Source organism: Schistocerca nitens, chromosome 1 (assembly GCF_023898315.1).
Source record: "Schistocerca nitens isolate TAMUIC-IGC-003100 chromosome 1, iqSchNite1.1, whole genome shotgun sequence".
In the NCBI taxonomy this organism is placed as follows: Eukaryota; Metazoa; Arthropoda; class Insecta; order Orthoptera; family Acrididae; genus Schistocerca; species Schistocerca nitens.
In genome coordinates this window covers 512,192,317-512,214,187 of record NC_064614.1, presented here as the reverse complement: position 1 = coordinate 512,214,187, position 21,871 = coordinate 512,192,317, and the positions used below count along the sequence as shown (strand labels likewise).

Here is a 21,871-nt window from a genome sequence, read left to right as displayed (position 1 = left end):
TCCTCCCATGTATCTTACCTGGCAGCCTGCCGTACATGGTTCCTCAATGTCCTACCTGTCCTCAATGTTACTTCTGAGGCACTGATCGTACCACCCTCCTCAGTTTGCTTCAGTCCCTTGTCCATTGGAAACTCGACTATGGGTGCTTTGTTTATGAGTCTGCATGCCCATCCCTATTACGCCGTCTCAACACTAGCCATCATAGTGGCATCTATTTGGCCGCGGGTGCCTTTTACACCAGCTCGGTTGAGAGTCTGTATACTGAAGCTGCTGAACTACCACTGTCCTACGGCCGTGACTTTCTCCTCAGCAGTTATGCATGCTGTTTGTCTGCCATGCGTGCCCACCGATCCTATGCCTCCTTCTTTGATGATTCCTTTGATCGTCAGTATGGGCTGGTCCTCCTCCTTCTTTGTTACCTCCTGGAGTCCGCTTTCGGCACTTGCTACGGTGGCTTAACTTCATGCTACCTGCACCTTTCCCAGTGGGTGTGAACCCTTCACCACCTTGGCTTCGTGAAGTGGTCCATGTTAACCTCAGCCTTCATTCGCTTCCTAAGGACACTACTCCAGCCTCAGTCTATCACCTTCAGTTTCATGACCTTCACATGGAACTTTGCGATAGTATCTTTGTATACACTGATGCCTCTCGGACCGACCATGGGGTCAGGCGTGCCTTCGTCATTGGCACCCATGTCTTTCGATATCAGTTTCCAGCACATTCCTCAGTATTTACAGCCGAGCTCTTCGTTTTGTATCAGGCCACGGAGTACATCCGGTGACACAGCCTTTTCAATTGTGTAGTATGCTCAGACTCGCTCAGTGCCCTTCAAAGTCTATGTGCGGCATACGCTGCCCATCCCTTAGTGCAGCATGTACAGGAAAACTGTCAACTGCTCACTCTTGGTGAAGCCAGTGTGATGTTTCTGTGGGTTCCTGGTCATGTCGGTCTGCCAGGAACTGAGGCTGCTGACACTGCTGCCATAGCTGCAGTCCTCATACCTCAGCCCACAAGTACCTCTATTCCCTCCGATAATCTCTGTGTTGCCGTCTGTCAGGAGGTGGTGTCCCTTTTACATCGTCAATGGTCCTCCCTTCATGGGAATAAGCTCCGGCTTATTAAGCCTCTCCCAGTTACTTGGACGACCTCCTCTCGGCCCTCCCGCTGGGAGGAGGTTATTTTAACTCGGTTGCGTATCGGGCACTGCCTTTTTAGCCATCTTCATTTTCTAAGTGGCGCTACCCCCACCACTTTGTGCACATTGCACTCATGTTTTAACTGTTCACCACTTCCTGATGGCTGTCTGAGTTATCGACCATTTTAGCAAATGACACATGGGCTGTCGATTGCATCTTACTTTTTATCTGCCAAAGCAATATGACGAAGGCCATTTAATTTTTAGTTTTGGACCTCCGTTTCTGTATGGTGTCTTTTTTAGACCTTTTCCCACATGCCTGTTTTTAGCTGTCTTCCATTATGTCAATTGGGACTGATGTGTAGTCATCTTTTAACTCCTCTGTCTTCATGTTCTGTAGTTTTGACTTGGGGGATTATGACCCCAGTTGTTTTTGCACCCTAAAGCAAAACAAAACCAAACCAACCTGAAGTTACTTTTATGTTTGAAGACTTCTGTCTGTTCAGAATGACATGCTGTGTTCTGTTTGCCAGAAACTCTTCAGTCCAATAACACAGTTGGTCTGATATTCCATACACTGATATTTTGTTCATTAGGCAGCAGCGTGGATCTGTATCGAATGCCTTGTAGAGGTCAGGGTGCATCGAATCTACCTGGGTGCCTGTCTCTGCTGCTTTGTGTCTCTTGTGGACAAGCAGAGTGAGCTGGGTTTCACATGATCGTTGTTTTCGGAACCCATATTGCTTCCTAAAGAGATTTTTGGCCTTCAGAAATGTCATAAAATGTGAACATAAAACATTCAAAAATCCTACAACATACCGACATCATAGATACAGGCCTATAGTTTTACACATCTCTTTGATGACCCTTCTTGAAAATGAGAATTATCTGTGAATTTTTCCTATCACCAGGAACACTTTGCTCCTCTAGAGCCCTACGGTTCACTGCTGTTAGTAGAGGGCAAAGCTCTTTCGTATACTCTTTGTGGAATTGAATTGGTATCTTGTCGGGTCCAATGGTGTTTCCTCTGTTGAGCAATTTAAGTTGCTTTTCTATCCCTTGGTAACTTATTTTGATATCTGTCATTTTTTCATTCATCTGAGAATTTAAAGGAGCGGCTACATGTGATCTTCCTCTGTGAAACAGTTATGGAAACAGACATTTTGTATTTTGATCTTTTCTGTTTCAGTGCCATTGTGGTTACGGAGCATCTAGATAAATGGCTTTGGACTATGTACTGATTTCACGTAAGACTAGAACTTTTTAGGATTTTTTGTCAAGTTGGTAGCGAGAGTTTGCCTGTCATATTTGTTGAATGCTTCATGCATAACCCTCCTTACACTAATTTTGGTTTTGTTAAGTTTTTTTTTTTTTTGTCTGTGAGGCTGTAGCTACATTTAAATTTGCAGTGAAGCTCTTTGCTTTTGCAACAGTTTCCAAATGTAGTTATCAAACTACAGTGGGTCTTTACCATCCCTCACAGTTATGTTCTGTACATGTTTGTCTAAAACATATTGTACAGTGCTCTTGAAATTTGTCCATTGATGCTCATCATTACCAGTGCCGGATGTGGAATTTTTCTGATGACCTGTCAGATAATTTGAAATCTGCCTCTTGCTGCCCTTGCTAAACTGAGAGATCTTTCTGCCTTTCTTTGTATTCCTATTTACAGCCATATTCAATGATGCTGTAATGGCCTTATGATCACTGATTCCCTGTTGTATGTTAACTGAGTTGAAAAAATCAGGTCTGTTTGGCACCAGCAGGTCTAAAATGTTATCTTCATGAGTCAGTTCCCTGATTAACTGCTAAAGGTAATTTTCAAAGAAGACATGTAGAACTGTTTCACAAGATTCTCTGTCCCTACTACCTGTCCAAATCATTTCAGTCTCCCAGTCTATAGCTGGTAAGTTAAAAGCTCCACCCAAAACTATAACATGACTAGTAAATTTATACAAAATACGTCTCCCATCTTCACCAGATGGCACGGCCTGTGAAACAGACATTGAAATCGAATCTGATATGTGTAGCAGCGTGTTCTACCACTGAGTGTTCAACTCTTCTCTTGGCCACAGTTTGCTAGTGCCCATTCATGAGTGGCCGCTAGTTGGTGGTCGTGCCTACATAAAATTCTGTGCAGAAATTACAGCAGAGCTGGTATGGGGTATAACTGCTGTCATAGATGATCATGCCTGTGATAGAGTCGGAAACTATAAGATAATGCTGTGACTGGACTGGATTAGGACGTATTGGGTAGGAGTACCAAATAATTCCCAAATTTGGGTCTTCCACCCGCACAACAAGGGATTGGGAGTAGGTAGGGAGCATGGATGAACTAGGATAATGCACAGATTGTTGATAGGCTTTTCATTTCAGGGCTCAATGATAAGTACTTGAAGCACTAGCAATGGATGTTGTCAACTTGTTCCAGTCTGCCATGGTATTTGGTGATGAGAGAGATGCTTCTTTGTATTTGGTTCCTGTAAAAAGAGAGGGGGGTGGGATTGGAGGATTAAGACCGTATGTTAAAATATATAGGAAATTCTGTTTGCAGACTAGGTTTGGGAGTACCGCCTGTCTGTGTAAGCCATTGCCCTGTACGCTGAAGATGTGAAGAGTATTTCTGTGGTAGGATGTAAGCCAGTGGTACCATGAAAAAATATACGCTGAAGTGACAAAAATCATGGAATACCTCCTAATATTGTGTCAGATCTCCTTTTGCCCAGCACAGTGCAGCATTTCGATGTGGCATGGACTCAACAAGACATTGGAAGTCTCCTGCAGAAATATTGAGACATGCTGCCTCTGCAGCAGTACATAACTGCAAAAGTGTACACGAGTTGACCTCTCGATTGTGTCCCATAAATGTTTAATGGGATACATGTTGGGTGATATAGTTGGCCAAACCATTCGCTCAATTTGTCCAGAATGTTCTTCAAATCAATTGCAAACAGTTGTGGTCTGGTGACATGTCGCATTGTCATTGATAAAAGTTCTGTCATTGTTTGGACACATGATGTCTATGAATAGCTGCAAATGGTCTCCAAGTAGTCAAACATCCAGAGGACCTAGTCCATTCTATGTAAATACAGCCCACGCCATTATTGAACCACCACAATCTTGCACAGTGCCATGTTAAGAGTTTTGGTCCATGGTTTTGTGGGGTCTACGCCATACGTGAACCCTACCATCAACTTTTATCAACTAAAGTTGGGACTTCTCTGAGCAGTCTAGTTTTCCAGTCATCTAGGGTCCAACCACTATGGTCTTTAGCCTAGAAGAGGCACTACAGGTGATGATGTGCTGTTAACAAAGGTACTTGCATCGGTCATCTACTACCATAATGTATTAATGCCTAATTTTGCCACCCTGTCGTAAGGGATACATTCATCAAACATCCCACATTTATTACTCAGTCTTGACTTAAACAATTTTTATACAGTACAGGAAAATTGAACTGACCAATTAATGACGGCTACTACAATGTTACTGTACATGATATAATTTGTTCACTAAGATCACCAGTGAGCTGACACCAAACACTAGTTACTCAAAGTCTTCACACTTCTACTAGGTCAGAAGTAGGGAGGGAGCCACTGCTCCAGAAAAGCTTTGCAGATAATGGTCACTGGTATTTTGCATAAAATGGATAAATGTATCCTTATGCATGATGTCATGTTCATAGTGTATCATTGTGTACGTGGAGCTTTGCTGGGACAAGTTGCCTGCAGACTTTACAGTCTGCATGAGAGGAAGCAGGCTGGTTCAGTGATCAACAATTTGTTCCATGTAACTCACAGCTGATATCCTGGAAGGATCCAAAATGTAGATTCACAGTTATTGAGTTATAAGTTTTTTTGCCAAATTTTGGTGTTGTAGTGGATGGATATCACTCTGCCTATGGTTGTTATTTTTGATTCATCACTCCCAAAAGCAAAGTGTATTATATCATAAGCTACTCTCTTGTTGGGGGTGAACATTTTTTAACAATCACATTATTCACAGTAGTAGATCTCATTCAGATAGCTTTGAGAATGTTTTCTCCTCTCCTAATCACATGGTTTTCCTTTAAGTCACTCATTCTGCTGATGGGCTCTCTGATACACCAGAAGACATTGCAGGCTACTACTCCAACAGGACATAAAACATCTGTTCATATATGGCCAGTTATTTGTAGACACGAGTGGGACTGAACAAGTAAAAATTGAATTCACCTGCAATTATAGGCTTTGAAAATCACATTTCAGTTCATTTTTATGTTGGTTGAATAAAATACAGGAAGCATCCTTGGGGAGTAGAATCTGCTCTTATTCTTTTCTTTTCAAGTTTTCCCATGGTCCGTCGTTTACTATCATACAATGCTGTGCTCCAAATGTACATTCTCAGAAATTTCTTCTTCAAATCAAGGCCTGTGTTTGACACTACAAGGTGTACAACTTTGCTTCCGCCACTTCTTTCCCCCAACATTTGAGGCTATAATGAAACAAAATGGTTACACATGTATCATTCAAGGTATTTTCCATTGCTGGCCACTACTTTCTCCCATCTTCTGGGCAGTGTATGAATCCCGTGTCGAAAAAATTGTTCATCTTTTGAAGTGATCCACGAATTGATCCAATTTGTGACTTCTTCATGAGATCGGAAGTGTTGGTCAGTCAGGCCATGGGCCATTGATCTAAACAGGTGATAGTCTGAGGGAGCAATGTCTGGAGAATATGGTGGGTGGGGTAGAACTTCCCATTTTAATGTTTCCAAGTATGTTTTGACCTCTTTTGCACTGTGAGGTCGAGCATTGTCATGCTGCAAAAACACTTTATCGTGCCTCTCACTGTATTGCAGCCATTTGTCTTTCAATGCTCTGCTCAGACGAATTAATTGTGTTTGATAATGAGCATCTGTGATTGTTTCACTTGGTTTTAACACCTCATAGTACACGACGCTGAGCTGATCCCACCAGATGCGGAGCATGATCTTGGAGTCATCATATTTGGTTTGGCCATTGATGTGGAAAGCATGTCCGGGATATCCCCATGATTTTTTGCGTTTGGGGTTACCATAATGAACCCTTTTTTGTCCACAGTCACAATGCGATGCAGAAATCCGTTCCATTTTTGCCTCTGAAGCAACTGTTCACAAACATACAAACGCCATTCAATGTCTCTTGGTTTCAGCTCACACGGGAGCCAAGTAGCTTCTTGCTGAATCATGCCCATAGCCTTGAGACGTTTTGAAATGGTTTGCTGTGTCACTCCCACTAATTGTGCCAATTATTCTTGAGTCTGACTCGAGTCTTCACTCAGCAATGTCTCCAGTTCTGCATCTTCGAAAACATTCTCTCTTCCACCACTATGCCGGTCTATGAAGTTAAAATCACCGTTCTTGAAGCATTGAAACCAGTCACAACATGTTCTTCCACTAATAGCATCCTTACCATACATACTTGAGAGCATTCGATGAGACTTGGCCGCTGATTTCTTCATATTGAAACGAAACAGTAACACATCCCAGAAATGACGAGAATTAGGCTCGTAAACTGACATTTTCTATCAAGAACAGCTTTATGATTCAGACACAAATTGACTAATGTTTGAATGATGTTATGTTGACCAAGGTCCAAGCTAACTGCCTGATGTCTGCGATCTGTTTCTTTCGACCGCTACTTACCGTTGTTGCCAGCTATTGGCAAACGGTGGAAGCAAAGTTGTACACCTTGTAGTTCACTCCTCTTTATCAGAAATGCCCTTCCTGCGGTACTAGTTTGCTATTGATATCCTCCATGCTCTTCCTGTAATTGGTTATTTTGCTGCCTTGATAACAGAATTCCTTAACTTCATCTATTTCTTGACCATCAATTCTGATGTTAAGTTTCTCACTGTTCTCACTCCTGTTACTTTTCATTACTTCTGTCTTTCTTTGATTTACTCTCAATCTGTATTCTATACTCATTAGACTGTTTATTCCATTCAGCAGATCCTTTTAATTCTTTTTTCTATCACTGAGGATAGCGATGTCATCAGCGAACCTTATCATTGATACCCTTTCACCTTGAATTTTAGTTCTACTCTTGAACCTTTCTTTTATTTCCATCAATGAATAGATTGAATAGTAATGGTGAAAGACTACATCCCTGTCTTAAACCCTTTTAAATCTGAGCGCTTTGTTCTTGGTCTTCCACTCTTATTATTCCCTCTTGGCTCTTGTACATATTGCAAATTACCCGTCTTTCCCTATATCACACCCCAATTTTCCTCGGAATTTTGAACATCTTGCACCATTTTACATTGTTGAATGCTTTTTCTAAGTCGACAAATCCTATGAATGTATCTTGATTTTTCTTTAGTCTTGCTTCCATTATCAATGGCAACATCAGAACTGGCTCTCTGATGCATTTACCATTCCTAAAGGCCAAACTGATTATCATTTAACACATCCTCACTTTTCTTTTCCAATCTTGTGTATTATTCTTGTCAGAAACTTGGATGCACAAGCTGTTATGCTGATAGTGTGGTATGTATGTGACAGAAATGTCCACATTTAAATAAAATTTGTTTCGTGCAGCCAAAGTGGCCACATTGCTGCTGTCTGTCTTATGCAGTGTAATGACACAGTATTAACCAGTTGGCTATTAGTTCACATACTTAGCAAACAGCTGATAAGCTTGTGTTGTAATTGTCTATTTTGGGAACCACAGTTGAGTTCTGGGGCTGTAGTCTCATTGTTCAGTTTGGCTATATGTCATGAGCTGGGTACCCCGTTACAAGCAGTTAACAAAACAGTAGTCTCCTGCAGTTGCTAACGAATACCGTCGAGGGTTCAACTGGTTGTGGCCTCAAAATATAAGTATGCGGAGGGCCAAGTAACATTATTAGTGGCTGAGTCTACTTTGGCATAAAATATTTTTGGATTGGACAATTTTTCAGTATTTGATTTCCAAAGTATTACATAATGTTAATTTAGTGCCCCAGTCATTCCTTTTCATGGCCTCACATTGCTTTTTGAGTCCCATAAACAGTTGTTTGAGCCAACCTTGGGTAAAGCAAGGGATTTTCTGGCTCTGGCTCACATTCTGCTTAAAATGTCTATGACCTGTATGCAGCTCCATGCTTGTCTTATGCCATTTCCAAGAGAAATATGTAGTTAAAGCTGAATTAGACAGACTATGGGAATTAGGAGTGGGTCAGTAGGCAGTACCGTTAGTAGTGGTTAGAAAAGCCAATGGGTAGTTCACTTGTTTGGCAATTCTTAAGTCACAATTAATGCGCAGAGTGAGGTGGAAGTGTATTCTATTCAGTCTCTCACACCAAGGAGTTCGTGGTCAGGTTGGGTTGGCTGGTGGACAACATCTTTCAAAGATTGATTGGAGTTTCCCCTCGATGCTAAGTCACAGCATTTGCTCATTATTAATTCAATGTTTGGCCTCTATAAGTGTGCCAGATTGCCTTTGGTATTGCATCAGCCCCAGGAATTTTTTAGCGTTCTATAGAGAAGAGAGTTTGCTTTATCTCAAAGTGTACAACTTATGTAGCTGGTTTAATTGTCACAGGTGCCACCAGGAAAGAACATTTGCAAAACTTAACAGGGAGTGCTGCTTCAGGCACTGGTGGACAGTGGTCTACATTGTAAGTTGCAAAAGTGTATGTTTTCTGCACCCAGTGCCAAATATTTAGGGCATGTCTTAAGTAAGGTGGGCATTAAACCACTCAGTGACCATGTTGCTGCAACTGATAAGTTGTCCATTCCTCAGAACTTGAAGGAGCTGCAGTTTTTCCTTGACAGGGTGTTGGAGGTTCACATCCTCTAAATCAGCTCTGTAAGAAAGGTGTGAAATTTGTTTGATCAGATGCTTATCAGCAAGTTTTTCTGCAACTGAATCATGTTTGTGCTGTGCCGTGATACCTATGATCCAAAGAAAATGGCTAATGGCTACTGAAGCATCACATTGTGGATTGGTGACATACTGTCCCACAGAAATCCAGACAAATCAAAACAACTGACTGCTGTTGCATCTAGGATCCTTTTGCCTGCCCAAAAGAATTACTCCCAGATAAAGAGGCACTGGCTGTAATGTACGGTGTTTCATGTTTCCCTGTGCGGCTCCAAATTTCACTTGTTGATGGATCATAAACCAGTGATGTCATTGTTTAATCCTCAGCCTGATTGATAAGATAGCTCAGAGACTACAGCATTCTGCATTACTTCTCAGCATTTATTTTTACTATATCCATTTTCAGTCCACGGCTCAGCATGCTAATGCTGATGTGTTGTCCAGATTGCCCGTGGGTCCTAGTAAGGAGTGACAGGAAAGAAACTGTTTTGTAATTGATGATGCTTTAGAAACAACACTGCAAGAGTTTCCCATCACCACCAAGTAGTCAGCAGTAGCTACAAGTCATGACTCAATGTTGCACAGCGTTGTTGCAGCAGTCCAAATGGAATTGCCTGCACACCTTCCTGACATCCATCCCAATTTCTTACCTTCTTTTGGTATGACAGAGTGGCTCAATGTATGTCAGGGAGTGGTGTTGCTTAAACAGAGGATGAGGATTGCCACGTTGTACTCCCATCTTCACGGTGTCCACTCGTCCATCAGTTGTTGCATTCTTCTCACTGGAGGATGTCTCACATGAAAGCATTAGCTCAACGGTATGTACACTCCTGGAAATGGAAAAAAGAACACATTGACACCGGTGTGTCAGACCCACCATACTTGCTCCGGACACTGCGAGAGGGCTGTACAAGCAATGATCACACGCACGGCACAGCGGACACACCAGGAACCGCGGTGTTGGCCGTCGAATGACGCTAGCTGCGCAGCATTTGTGCACCGCCGCCGTCAGTGTCAGCCAGTTTGCCGTGGCATACGGAGCTCCATCGCAGTCTTTAACACTGGTAGCATGCCGCGACAGCGTGGACGTGAACCGTATGTGCAGTTGACGGACTTTGAGCGAGGGCGTATAGTGGGCATGCGGGAGGCTGGGTGGACGTACCGCCGAATTGCTCAACACGTGGGGCGTGAGGTCTCCACAGTACATCGATGTTGTCGCCAGTGGTCGGCGGAAGGTGCACGTGCCCGTCGACCTGGGACCGGACCGCAGCGACGCACGGATGCACGCCAAGACCGTAGGATCCTACGCAGTGCCGTAGGGGACTGCACCGCCACTTCCCAGCAAATTAGGGACACTGTTACTCCTGGGGTATCGGCGAGGACCATTCGCAACCGTCTCCATGAAGCTGGGCTACGGTCCCGCACACCGTTAGGCCGTCTTCCGCTCACGCCCCAACATCGTGCAGCCCGCCTCCAGTGGTGTCGCGACAGGCGTGAATGGAGGGACGAATGGAGACGTGTCGTCTTCAGCGATGAGAGTCGCTTCTGCCTTGGTGCCAATGATGGTCGTATGCGTGTTTGGCGCCGTGCAGGTGAGCGCCACAATCAGGACTGCATACGACCGAGGCACACAGGGCCAACACCCGGCATCATGGTGTGGGGAGCGATCTCCTACACTGGCCGTACACCACTGGTGATCGTCGAGGGGACACTGAATAGTGCACGGTACATCCAAACCGTCATCGAACCCATCGTTCTACCATTCCTAGACTGGCAAGGGAACTTGCTGTTCCAACAGGACAATGCACGTCCGCATGTATCCCGTGCCACCCAACATGCTCTAGAAGGTGTAAGTCAACTACCCTGGCCAGCAAGATCTCCGGATCTGTTCCCCATTGAGCATGTGTGGGACTGGATGAAGCGTCGTCTCACGCGGTCTGCACGTCCAGCACGAACGCTGGTCCAACTGAGGCGCCAAGTGGAAATGGCATGGCAAGCCGTTCCACAGGACTACATCCAGCATCTCTACGATCGTCTCCATGGGAGAATAGCAGCCTGCATTGCTGCGAAAGGTGGATATACACTGTACTAGTGCCGACATTGTGCATGCTCTGTTGCCTGTGTCTATGTGCCTGTGGTTCTGTCAGTGTGATCATGTGATGTATCTGACCCCAGGAATGTGTCAATAAAGTTTCCCCTTCCTGGGACAATGAATTCACGGTGTTCTTATTTCAATTTCCAGGAGTGTATATTGAACTGCAATAAGTACTCGTATCAAACATGCAGTGAGGCAGTATCAAGCCTGTTCGCAGAACCAAGTGGCCCCACCACAGCAGTTTTTTTTTTCACTGTGGCCTCAACTGGTTCGGCCATGGAATAGAATCGTATGAATTTCACAGGTCCCTTTCTTGTAAAATGTGGTTGATACTGGTGGAAGCCTTGCCCAACTTCCCTTATGTAGCACGGATGTTCACCACAACAACGAGATCCACCATCGTGGTGCTCATAACCACATTTGCAGTGTGGGTGCACCAACCATACTGGTCTCAGATAATGACTCCCACTTTACGACATTGGATTTTCAGGCCTTCTGTCACTGCAGTGGTATCCCAGGATGACAATTCTTCAGGAAAACCTGGAATTCTTAGGGAATTACAGTTCACCTGGAAAAATCGGGGAAATCTCAGAGAATTTCAGGAATTTTGTAAACTCTCGGGGAATTCTGTGATTTTGACCTAAAATTGAAATTTAATTTTCTTGAGCTTTATAAATCAGAAATTTTAAAATACATAATATTTCAAAGTGTGTTAATTATTTGAATGTCCATATAAATTATCGAAGTTCATTGACCATTAATTAACATTTCATTCCACTATTTCTGATAGGTATGTAAAAAATTAATCCTGTCAACAGCAAACTAATATATTGGGTAATTATTACCTCATTTTCTCCACTATGATAATGCACTGCTTTGTTTGTGTCTTAACCCCAAAATGTCAGATGTGCATCATTTTTACTTCTTACAGCTACCAAAAGACCTAAACATTATCCCTCCAAATGTCCATTATGTCTTTGAAAGTTTCAGAAAATACTCCATTTACCAAAAATTTGTAAATTGTGTACATAGATCATTTGATAAGTCTTTCTCAAAGATTGTCACAAATTTGAAATTATGTCCTATACCTACATCACAGTATTTAGGATCACATCATGAATTGTGTGTCAGCTGCACAAATGCATGACAGTTTGAGTGCCAGCTACTCTCCCTGGCCTTGAGGCAGTGAAACAACATGGTTTGCTGCTTCCCTCACAATATTAAATATAAACTTTATGTAATAAATGTTTTCTTATCTGGAGTACGTACTTCTTGTGTCCAAAAAATAAATGATCTAATTGTAAACTTAACTCAAGTCCAGTATAATTAAAGTTGATGTTACTGGTAATATGTCGATCATATGTAGTATATCTCGTATCTCTGTATAATGAAGTTCCAACATCCGCTTGTGTATCTATGATGTGCACTACCAGTACACAAATAGAAACGGTCAATAATTGCTGAAGATAATAAATTTCTGTTAGTAGCACATACTGGTAAAAGGTCTGTGGTAGTAATAGCTTCTAAATTCTCAGTGGTAATTGAAGGAAAAGTCTTCATATGGATGACACAAAGTTCTCAGAAGGAACACTTGATAACAATTAGTCTTTAGCATCTGAGCCTGTCGTATTAGTATTAATAGGCCATGGCCTATTATGTAGTAAACCTGCATTATGTGTACTCACTTCACCATCAAAGGAGTCTCCCATAGTTTGTAAACTGACTAATGGTTGCATATTGTTTCTAATTAATGTAACAGCTCTCACATTTTTAACTATTACTTGATTTAAAAGTTTGTCATATAGCTCCTTATTATGATTAAATCTAACAGACATATCAGTGTTTACCGGCCAGAGTGGCCGAGCGGTTCTAGGTGCTACAGTCTGGAACCGCGCGACCACTACGGTCGCAGGTTCGAATCCTACCTCGGGCATGGATGTGTGTGACGTCCTTAGGTTAGTTAGGTTTAAGTAGTTCTAAGTTCTAGGGGACTGATGACCTCTACAGGACTGATGACCTCAGAAGTTAAGTCCCATAGTGCTCAGAGCCATTTGAACCATATCAGTGTTTATTTGTAGTTTACGTATATACACTTCTGGGGAAGCCTAAGAGTTTTTCTTCTCCATCATTACCTTTATTGTGAACTGTGTTACCTGTGTTGTCTCTGTTTTGTTTGGTATTCCTCCAGTTTTGCCCTGAATTAAAGTATTCATGGCTATTGTTCCTTTCTCTATCAGTTTGTGGATTGCTGTTACTCCTATTTCCTTTTTGCCATTTATTGTTCCATCATTGTTATTATTTTTTTATTATTACAGTTATTGGCATTGTTATTTTGCCAACTGTAGATAACCATTTTATGGTCCGATTTGCTCTAAGTATTCTAATAATGATGACACTTTTTCCAACCTTTTCCTAGTGGCTTATCCTTGACCCTCCAAGATAATCTACTAATGAGTATCTCAAGTAAATATTCTTTCCTAAATGGGTCATCTAAATACTTTGTTTGGATGCCATTCTACAGATTCTCTGAATCCTTTCTAGTTACCACTACTGTACGGTTTAGAATCTGATAATTCCAGGCTTAATGTCTTTTTGAACACCTCTGCTCCAGTATTTAAATACAATTTCAAAACCATTTTAAGCGGTGAAATCTCATAATTGTAACATACCTCATTGTGCTGCGTCACTGTTGACAAGGATTTATCCTCAAAATATCTTTAGGTTTACTGTATGTTTCATCAAGGAAATTTTTGTTTATTATGTATTTCGGTAACTCAATGTTTGTTCCCATTTGAATTTCATTAATCCGAGTTCATCTTCACCTGTGTTCTATTTGGTATACTTTTGTAAAATATTCTTAGTTTTCAATATCTCTTTCTCTAAAACTTTGATTCTTGCTCTTAATTTATTTTGTTCCAGTTTAATTGTGTGTACATGTTCTGCTGCACTAGCTAGCTTTTCTTGTACTTTTTTAAAAGGCATTCATTCATTTCTGCCACATGTTTCAATCTGTCATGTATCTAATTGTTTTTTTTAATCTGTCCATCCTACCATTTAGACTGAAGGTGCAGTTACATTGATGTGTTTACATGATGTATTCTGGATTCCCTGTGCCTAATCTAGTTTCAGTTTGTGTAAATTTCTTATTCATAACATCAAAGTTGTGTTCTGTGAATCTGCTTTGTGTTGCCAAAGTTGCTTTATACTGTATGTATAAATTTTTACATAGTCAGTTTTCCTCCACCAAACCCATGTTCATACAATGGATGATTATTTAGTAAAACAATGTTTAACAAAGAAATATTGTAATTGACATATACTACTCATAACTATACATTTATCTGGTTTTGCTGTGAAGTTAGGATTTAAATGGAAATTACTGTAGTATTTTAATTAGATGTATGATTTAGCAGTGCCTTTACAATCACAAATCACTTCACTCAGTAGGAATGATTGCACCCACCAGGCTTATTAGTTCTGGGTGAAGTCGCATTGCGTGATGTTGTTTCATCTGCTCCCATGACTGCCATTGGTGCGGCTGCTTGACAGTATCCTTGCTGTGGCAGCTGTGTATTGCCAGTGTCATATCATATTACTGCCTGGAACTGCGACCTGGTGGGTGAAAGCTGAATCTGTGTTGGACTGCAGCTCAATTCATGATCACCAACCTGCGATGAATTCTGACTCGGCAAATGACATCCAAATCTGCATAGTATTGTAGCTCAATGTATGGCTGTCAATCTGCACTGGACTGCAGCTCTGTGGATGACAGCTGAATCTGCTTTGACCTGGGGCTCAACTAATGATTGCCAAGTTGCATTGAACTATGCAAAACTGGTTCTGCTTCTGCTAAGTCTCGTTAGTGTGTAATTTGCTTGTGCATGCTTTCACTAATGAATCACAAGTTATTGATTGTCATTCTGTAATTTGTTTTATATAATTTCTTGAACCACTCAAATTGTCAGTGGGTGGTTCTGATGCAGTTTGTATTGTCTATTTTGATTTATAAGCAGTTGTAGAATATTAGTATTTCATATTAGTGTTGATGTTTATTTGCTTGGCAATCTCTTGTTTATTGTGAGATTGAGTGCCTGTGTTTGTCAGAAGTATGATGCAGTATTCCCTGCAGTGACTACAGCCATATGAATTACATGAAATGTATTCTCAGTTGCAGATATGGACAACCATCAGCTGTATAGTGGAATAAAAATTTGTGCTAGACCGGGACTCGAACCCAGATTTCCCGCTTATCATGAGTGGTTCCCTTACCATTAAGCTATCTGAGCATGTCCCACGACCAGACCTAAACTTCCGTATGTCTTCAACCATGCGTCTTCAACCATGCGTCTACAACCTACACTTCTATATCCATTATGTATATTCCCTTATAGGGCAGACATTTTAATTGAAAGTCACTTGCCCGATGTTGGTGAATAAATAAGTATGTATCCACCGACACCAGGCAAGCGACTTTCAATTACAATGTCTCCCATATAAGGGAATATATATATAATGGAGGAACGAGTGCAGGTTGTAGACACATGATTGATGACATACGAAAGTTCAGGTCTGATGATTGGGCATTTTCAAGTAACTTAGTGGTAAGACAACTGCTCATGATAAGCAGGAAATCCTGGTCCAGAGCAAATTTTAATCATCATTATTCCATTATACAACTGACAGTTGTCTGTATTTGCAACTGCAAATACATTTCATATCTTGTTAATTGGACTCCTGAGCAGAATTTCTTCATAATTTTTCTCGTCAATTGGTAATAAATTGTTTGGTTCTTCTTTTTCAACTGTATGTAGTATGTTTTTTGATGTCCAGGCAATCTCTTCTGTAATTTTAGTTTTGTACAGTTGCTAAGCCTTGAACACTGTATGTCAGTGCTTTTACTTGAAATGAAGACTGCTAATTTTTTTCTTGTTAGTTTAGTATTTTGTCTTGTTGCTTATGTTGGTTCTCATTGATAGAGGTTAAAATGCCCCTCTCTTCAAGTATGCTTCTTGGTATGTGATATCTTCAAATTTGTGATGGATAATTTTCATGTTTCCGAAGCCGCTAGATATTCTTGGCACTGACTTATTTTCCTGATGCAGAATTATTTTTATAAGATTGTCACCATGTACGATGATCCAGCAGGATGAACTTATATGTCTTCCGGTCCTGCAGAACACTTGTCCATTCTCTTCTCCTCAATATAGACTTAATGAAGTCACTTGGGTTTACTACAATGAGTAACCAAGGAATTTCGTATAACAACAGGTTTATTCCTGTGTTTTGGATACATAGATCTTTTAGACTTAGTCTTCCACACAACTGACTTTGTCTCATAGCCAAAATTCCATGCAGCTGGAAGCCCTTATTTCGCACTTTCTAGCCATGTACCACATCACCTATTGGGCATAGTCTAGTGGAGCTTCTGCACGTATGATGGCTCCGTATGTTTTTGGATCTCTTGCATCCTATCCCCAGCCCCAGAAGTCATGTTTTACGCTCCGTTTCCAGAAGGTTATGTTGGTGTAGGCCGCACATTTGGGCGTTGGCTGGGGTGGACAGAAGGGGCGATAGTCCAACACAGGGGTCAGCAACTTCTTGAGGTCATCGTTGGAGACAATAGGTGTATGAGACACAGGAACCAAAATAAACCATGACATGAGCATAGCCAGCTGCCACCTAAGGGGCCAACTCCTGGACCTACAACCTGTACGGATAATGCCAGTATTTCTCCTCAGCATATAAGGCAAGGGGACTTTCCACCCTCGCACCATATTTATTACCCGTGGTCACAGCAGTGTTCATCTTTCACAGTGCTGGAAGAGCGACCAATGAAGCTTGAACTGCTACCTCTGATCTCAGCAGTCCATTGAACATGTCGAATAAGTGTTGTATTTTGAGCCAACCATGAGGATACAGATGTTTGTATGGAATCGTTGGCTGGAGTTCCGGCATCTCTCTCTCTCTCTCTCTCTCTCTCTCTCTCTCTCTCTCTCTCTCCCCTACCTAAACATTTAAGAGGTAGCCCTGGGCACTGCCGTTGTTACATGCCCATTAAAAGGGAGGGGGATATGGTATCTGTGCCTGCTGATAATGACATGTAGTGGACGATGCGGACTGGGTACGACAACCACTGATGGAGCATGCCCATGCCATCTGTGTCCAAAGGTAAAGTCGTCAATGACTCAGTTCAGATGTTTGCTTGCAAGGTTAGTGGTCAGACCTGCTAATATTCAGTCACATGTAAACAGTAGCTTGTTTAGGGGTATCTCCCTCTCTCAATTTGCTGTCTTGACATATTACATGTACTGTTGAATATTTGGCTTGCGTATAGTTTCAGTTGGTTTAGTTTTTCAGATATTAGAACACTTGCTATTTACAACTTGGTATGCCCAGGCAGAGTGCCGTGTATTACCCCAGTTACGAGCTTATACTTGCAACTCTGTACCTTGGGAATGAGTTGTAAAACTTTTAGCTTCAAGGAGATCAAGATTGGAGCTACTGAGGATGAAACTACAGAATCCAGATCAGTACTATCCCAACTCTTTTGATCTGACAACCTACAGTAAACTGATGATAAAATTAATGTCAATTCCTCTGCATAGACAATATAAAATCTAACGGGCACTCTATTGTGAAGTGTGATTCATCTCTTGTTGGGGTCAGTGCCATTCTGTGCTTACCTTTCCAAATCTGTATAATGGTGGGTGATTGTACTGTCTAGTTTCCACTGTGAATGCTCATGAACTGCTGTAAAACTAATTCAGAAATTTTCTGGTGACAGCAAGGCACAATGTGTGCCCTGGTTTATTGAGACAAAATCGTATGTTCAGACTCAACGAAACTTCAGAACGAAGCATGGAAGAGATTCACCATCACGCCCTTCAATCCATGCACGACACACAATATTTATTGAGTCAGGGACAGTGTTGGATAAAGGGAGGAGCGGGTGACCAAGAACATCCAAGGAAAACGTCAATCGCATTTTAAACATCTTCACTCGTTCACTATGAAGTCCATCCGCACTGCTGCCAGACAGTTTCAACCACCACATTCAACTGTGCATAAGGTCCTCCACAAGAACTTATGGTTGTACGGTTACAAAGTGCAACTGTTACAGACACTTGAGCCAAATGACAAGCCAAAATGGACAGAGTTTGTACTCAACATGCTGGAACGCCTTTCAGAGGGTGAAGCATTCCTCAAGTGAGTTTGTTTCAGTGACGAGGCAACTTTTCATGTTTCTTGGACATTAAACAAATGCAATGTGTGAATCTGGGGATCTGAGCACCTCCGTGTGACTTGGGAGCTTTACTGGGATAGTTCAAATGTGAATGTATAGTGTGGAATCATGTGCAACCAAATAATTGGTCCATTTTTCTTCAACGAGTCAACAGTTACTGCAGATGTTTACCTCAACCTTCTGACCGAATATTTAGCACCATAATTGATTGACTTACAATGAACTATCATTTTCCAGCAAGATAATGCACCACCTCATTGGGGACTGTGTGTTCGTCTGTTCCTCAGTGAAACATTTCCTGGCATATGGATTGGGAGGGATGGGCCAATTCCTTCGCCACTGTGTTCGCCAGATATCACTCCCTTGGATTTTTTTTTATGGAGGTGTGTAGAAGATATCATGTACCAAACACAGATATGGGACTTTGCTGACTTGAAGCAAAGGATTCGTAACACCATTGCAACCATTGATGACGCTATGCTACAGCGAACATGGCAAGAAATCGAGTACCATCTTGATGTGCTTCGTGCAACTAAAGGTGGCCATATAGAGGACTATTAAACACTGTCAAAAAAACTTTTCTAAACACTGATTACAATAAAAAAATGTTGTTAAAATGTTTCAACAACTGCCATTGTAATAAAATATAGAAGTTGTAAAGGGACTTTATGGACACTCTGTTTATTCATAGGTTCATCACTTAAAGTTGGTTTTAGAAACTTTCTGACTAGGTTTCCACAGAGTAGTTTGCATCTATCTTCAAGTATTTCTCAGTTTAGTTCTTTCAGCATCTTCACACATCAGTCATTCATGTTAAAGTGTTTTAAAGTGAAGTGGAAGATATACTCCACAGATATAAAGTAAAAAATGTCGAGAACAAAGCAGACTGTACACTATTATGGGTCTCTCACCAGGAAAGAAAAAGAACACTGCATTCAAATATTGTGTGTATCAGTTAAAGAATAGAAGGAACTGCAGACAATTGAAGACCATTTCATTGATAAAATTTACATTGCTTAAACATTTTAAAATTGTGTTGATGACATAAAATAAATAATACAAGTCACATGTACTTATTTCTAGAAAGCTTCCTGTTATGTTTTTAAATGAGTATTAATGAATAATACTGAATATTACATACATTTTTCATTTTTACAGAGATTGGTGTATATCACGACAATTGTGGTGGGGACACCAGATCCCCCTTTACAAGTGCCAAACAATGGATAACAATTCTACATGGATTGCAGCAAGAAATATTGAAGAGGCATGGAAAGAAGCAGCAGTAATTTTGAGATGTGGTTTGAAAGATGTGTCTGTAATTCAAGAAGAGGATGTGTTAGATACATGGTTCTCATCAGCACTATTACCATTTTCTGCTCTTGGTTGGCCACACCAGGTACAGATTGATAAGTATTTGATATTTGTTTGGCAACTGTATGTTAACATATAAAGAATTTTGTGATTTGCTTTTTAACTTCATGCTATCGTAAAACTTCAAGTTTGAGAATTAGCCAGATGCACAACTGTGAAAGATGGACATAATTAGGATATGGCTCCATCTACAGTGCTATCTTCTTCGTGGGTCACATGGGAGTCAAGATTTTATAAATATGGAGCCTGTCACTTTGTGTCATATGAATGTCCAGCAATTGATGAATGTAATTTACTTTATCCCTTCCCAAATATGAAGCCTCATGGCAATCTCAGTTGTTGTGAATATTTAGTCTATGTTCATCTCTAGTAAACTGATGAGTACCCACACTTCTACAGTTTGTATCTCTTCCATTTGGAATACACAGTCCTCTATTGTAGTGGACAGCAAACAGTTCTGTTCCATTGTTGTATGCTTCAGTGATGTAACTATTGCAAGAAAACAGGTGTCATCTCATGCTCAATGCAAATGTTTGTTGCAAGCAGTTTTAATACAGTATTGAGCCGCTCAATAAATACAGTATTGAGCCGCTCAATAAATACAATGAGGCTTTCTAATAATGTAAACCTGGCTGCTGCACTACTGACATTGTCCAAAAGCAGAAATTCAAATTCATTGTCACAGATCATATATTCATCAAAAGAATTCCATTCTTAAACTACCTGCCCACAAGTATTCCAGATGCTCATGGTCTTGCCATCATCAAACACAACTACTGTGTTAGGTAAAACAAATCTGCACCACAGTCTTGGGAACTCACCTGATGTCCTTATGCAACAATCTGTTTATGGCCACCAGCAGAATGCTTGCTGGTGTCCTGAATCAAAAAAACCATTACCTGGTTCATGTTCATTTATGATACATTTATGATCTGGTCACAATGCTAAGACTTATCCCTACTACCCCATGGTCTTTACATTCAGTCTCATATCTGTTTCCCCCAATACTCTTTCAAGGTGTTTATCTTATTACCATCTTCACAGACAATTACTTTCATCTGCACTTTTTTCACAAAAAGTTCTCCTATATCATATACTTCCATATTCCTAATACTCCAACTGTACCCTATAACTATCTGAGAGCAGAAACATTTTATTAAAGGAAAACATGATTTGTCAAAATTATAAAACTTCTTAACAAACGAAACAATTTATTTTAGTACAGTTTTACAATCTTTTGCTTAATTTTTTAATTACACCCAATTAAATTGTTACCGCTGATAACAACCTGCCATAATACTCACTGTCTATTTATTTGTTGACATTTTTTGAAAGGTAAATAGAAAAATATTTCTTTGGAAAGTGTTTACACAACCCGATCAAGTACTTTATTTTTGGGAATGAAATCTCTGAAAGCAAGTTTTGCCTTATCTGAGACAAAGACGTTACATGTTGAAAGCATTCACTGTGTTCTAACAGGAACAGCACTTGTGCTGCATATCGTACGTCGTCTATATGTGACTTGTTTTGGCTGGTGTATACTACCTTCCAATATGATGTGTTTGTCTACATGTGGTTTATGTTTACTGAGAGTTATGCTGTTCTGTTCTTGACTTATATTATTGCTGTGGACAATCACTTTGTCATGCAGTCCTTTCTACACTTTCTTAGAAATCTTTGCAGTCACAACCAGTCTCTCACTTTCGATGATCAGAATTGTCAACAAAACTAATGCTTCTAATGTATTATAGTTACTCAGTACACAAGGGCATACCATTACAGTAGTTGATGCATCTTTTCCCTTCTACATCTACATCTACATTTATACTCCGCAAGCCACCCAACGGTGTGTGGCGGAGGGCACGTTAGGTGCCACTGTCATTACCTCCCTTTCCTGTTCCTGTCACGTATAGTTCGTGGGAAGAAAAACTGCCAGAAAGCCTCCATACATGCTCGAATCTCTCTAATTTTACATTTGTGATCTCCTTGGGAGGTATAAGTAGTGGGAAGCAATATATTCAATACCTCATCCAGAAACACACCCTCTCGAAACCTGGACAGCAAGCTACACCGCGATGCAGAGCACCTCTCTTGCAGTCTGCCACTTGAGTTTGCTAAACATCTCCGTAACACTATCACACTTACCAAATAACCCTGTGACAAAACGCGCCACTCTTCTTTGGATCTCCTCTATCTCCT

At 41.0% G+C, this 21,871-nt stretch overlaps 1 protein-coding gene across 3 annotated transcripts in view; it reads left to right on the top strand.

The window, feature by feature from the left end:
* LOC126253192 (valine--tRNA ligase-like) overlaps positions 1-21,871 on the top strand; it is a 118,378-nt gene that overhangs the window by 33,874 nt on the left and 62,633 nt on the right. For all 3 annotated transcript variants that reach the window (XR_007545918.1, XM_049954362.1, XM_049954373.1), the window contains exon 9: positions 19,457-19,697. Coding sequence is in view for 2 of the 3 variants with exons in the window: in XM_049954362.1 (XP_049810319.1) it covers positions 19,457-19,697 (241 nt within the window). In the remaining variant the exon portion in view is untranslated. The remainder of the gene's footprint in view (positions 1-19,456; positions 19,698-21,871) is intronic.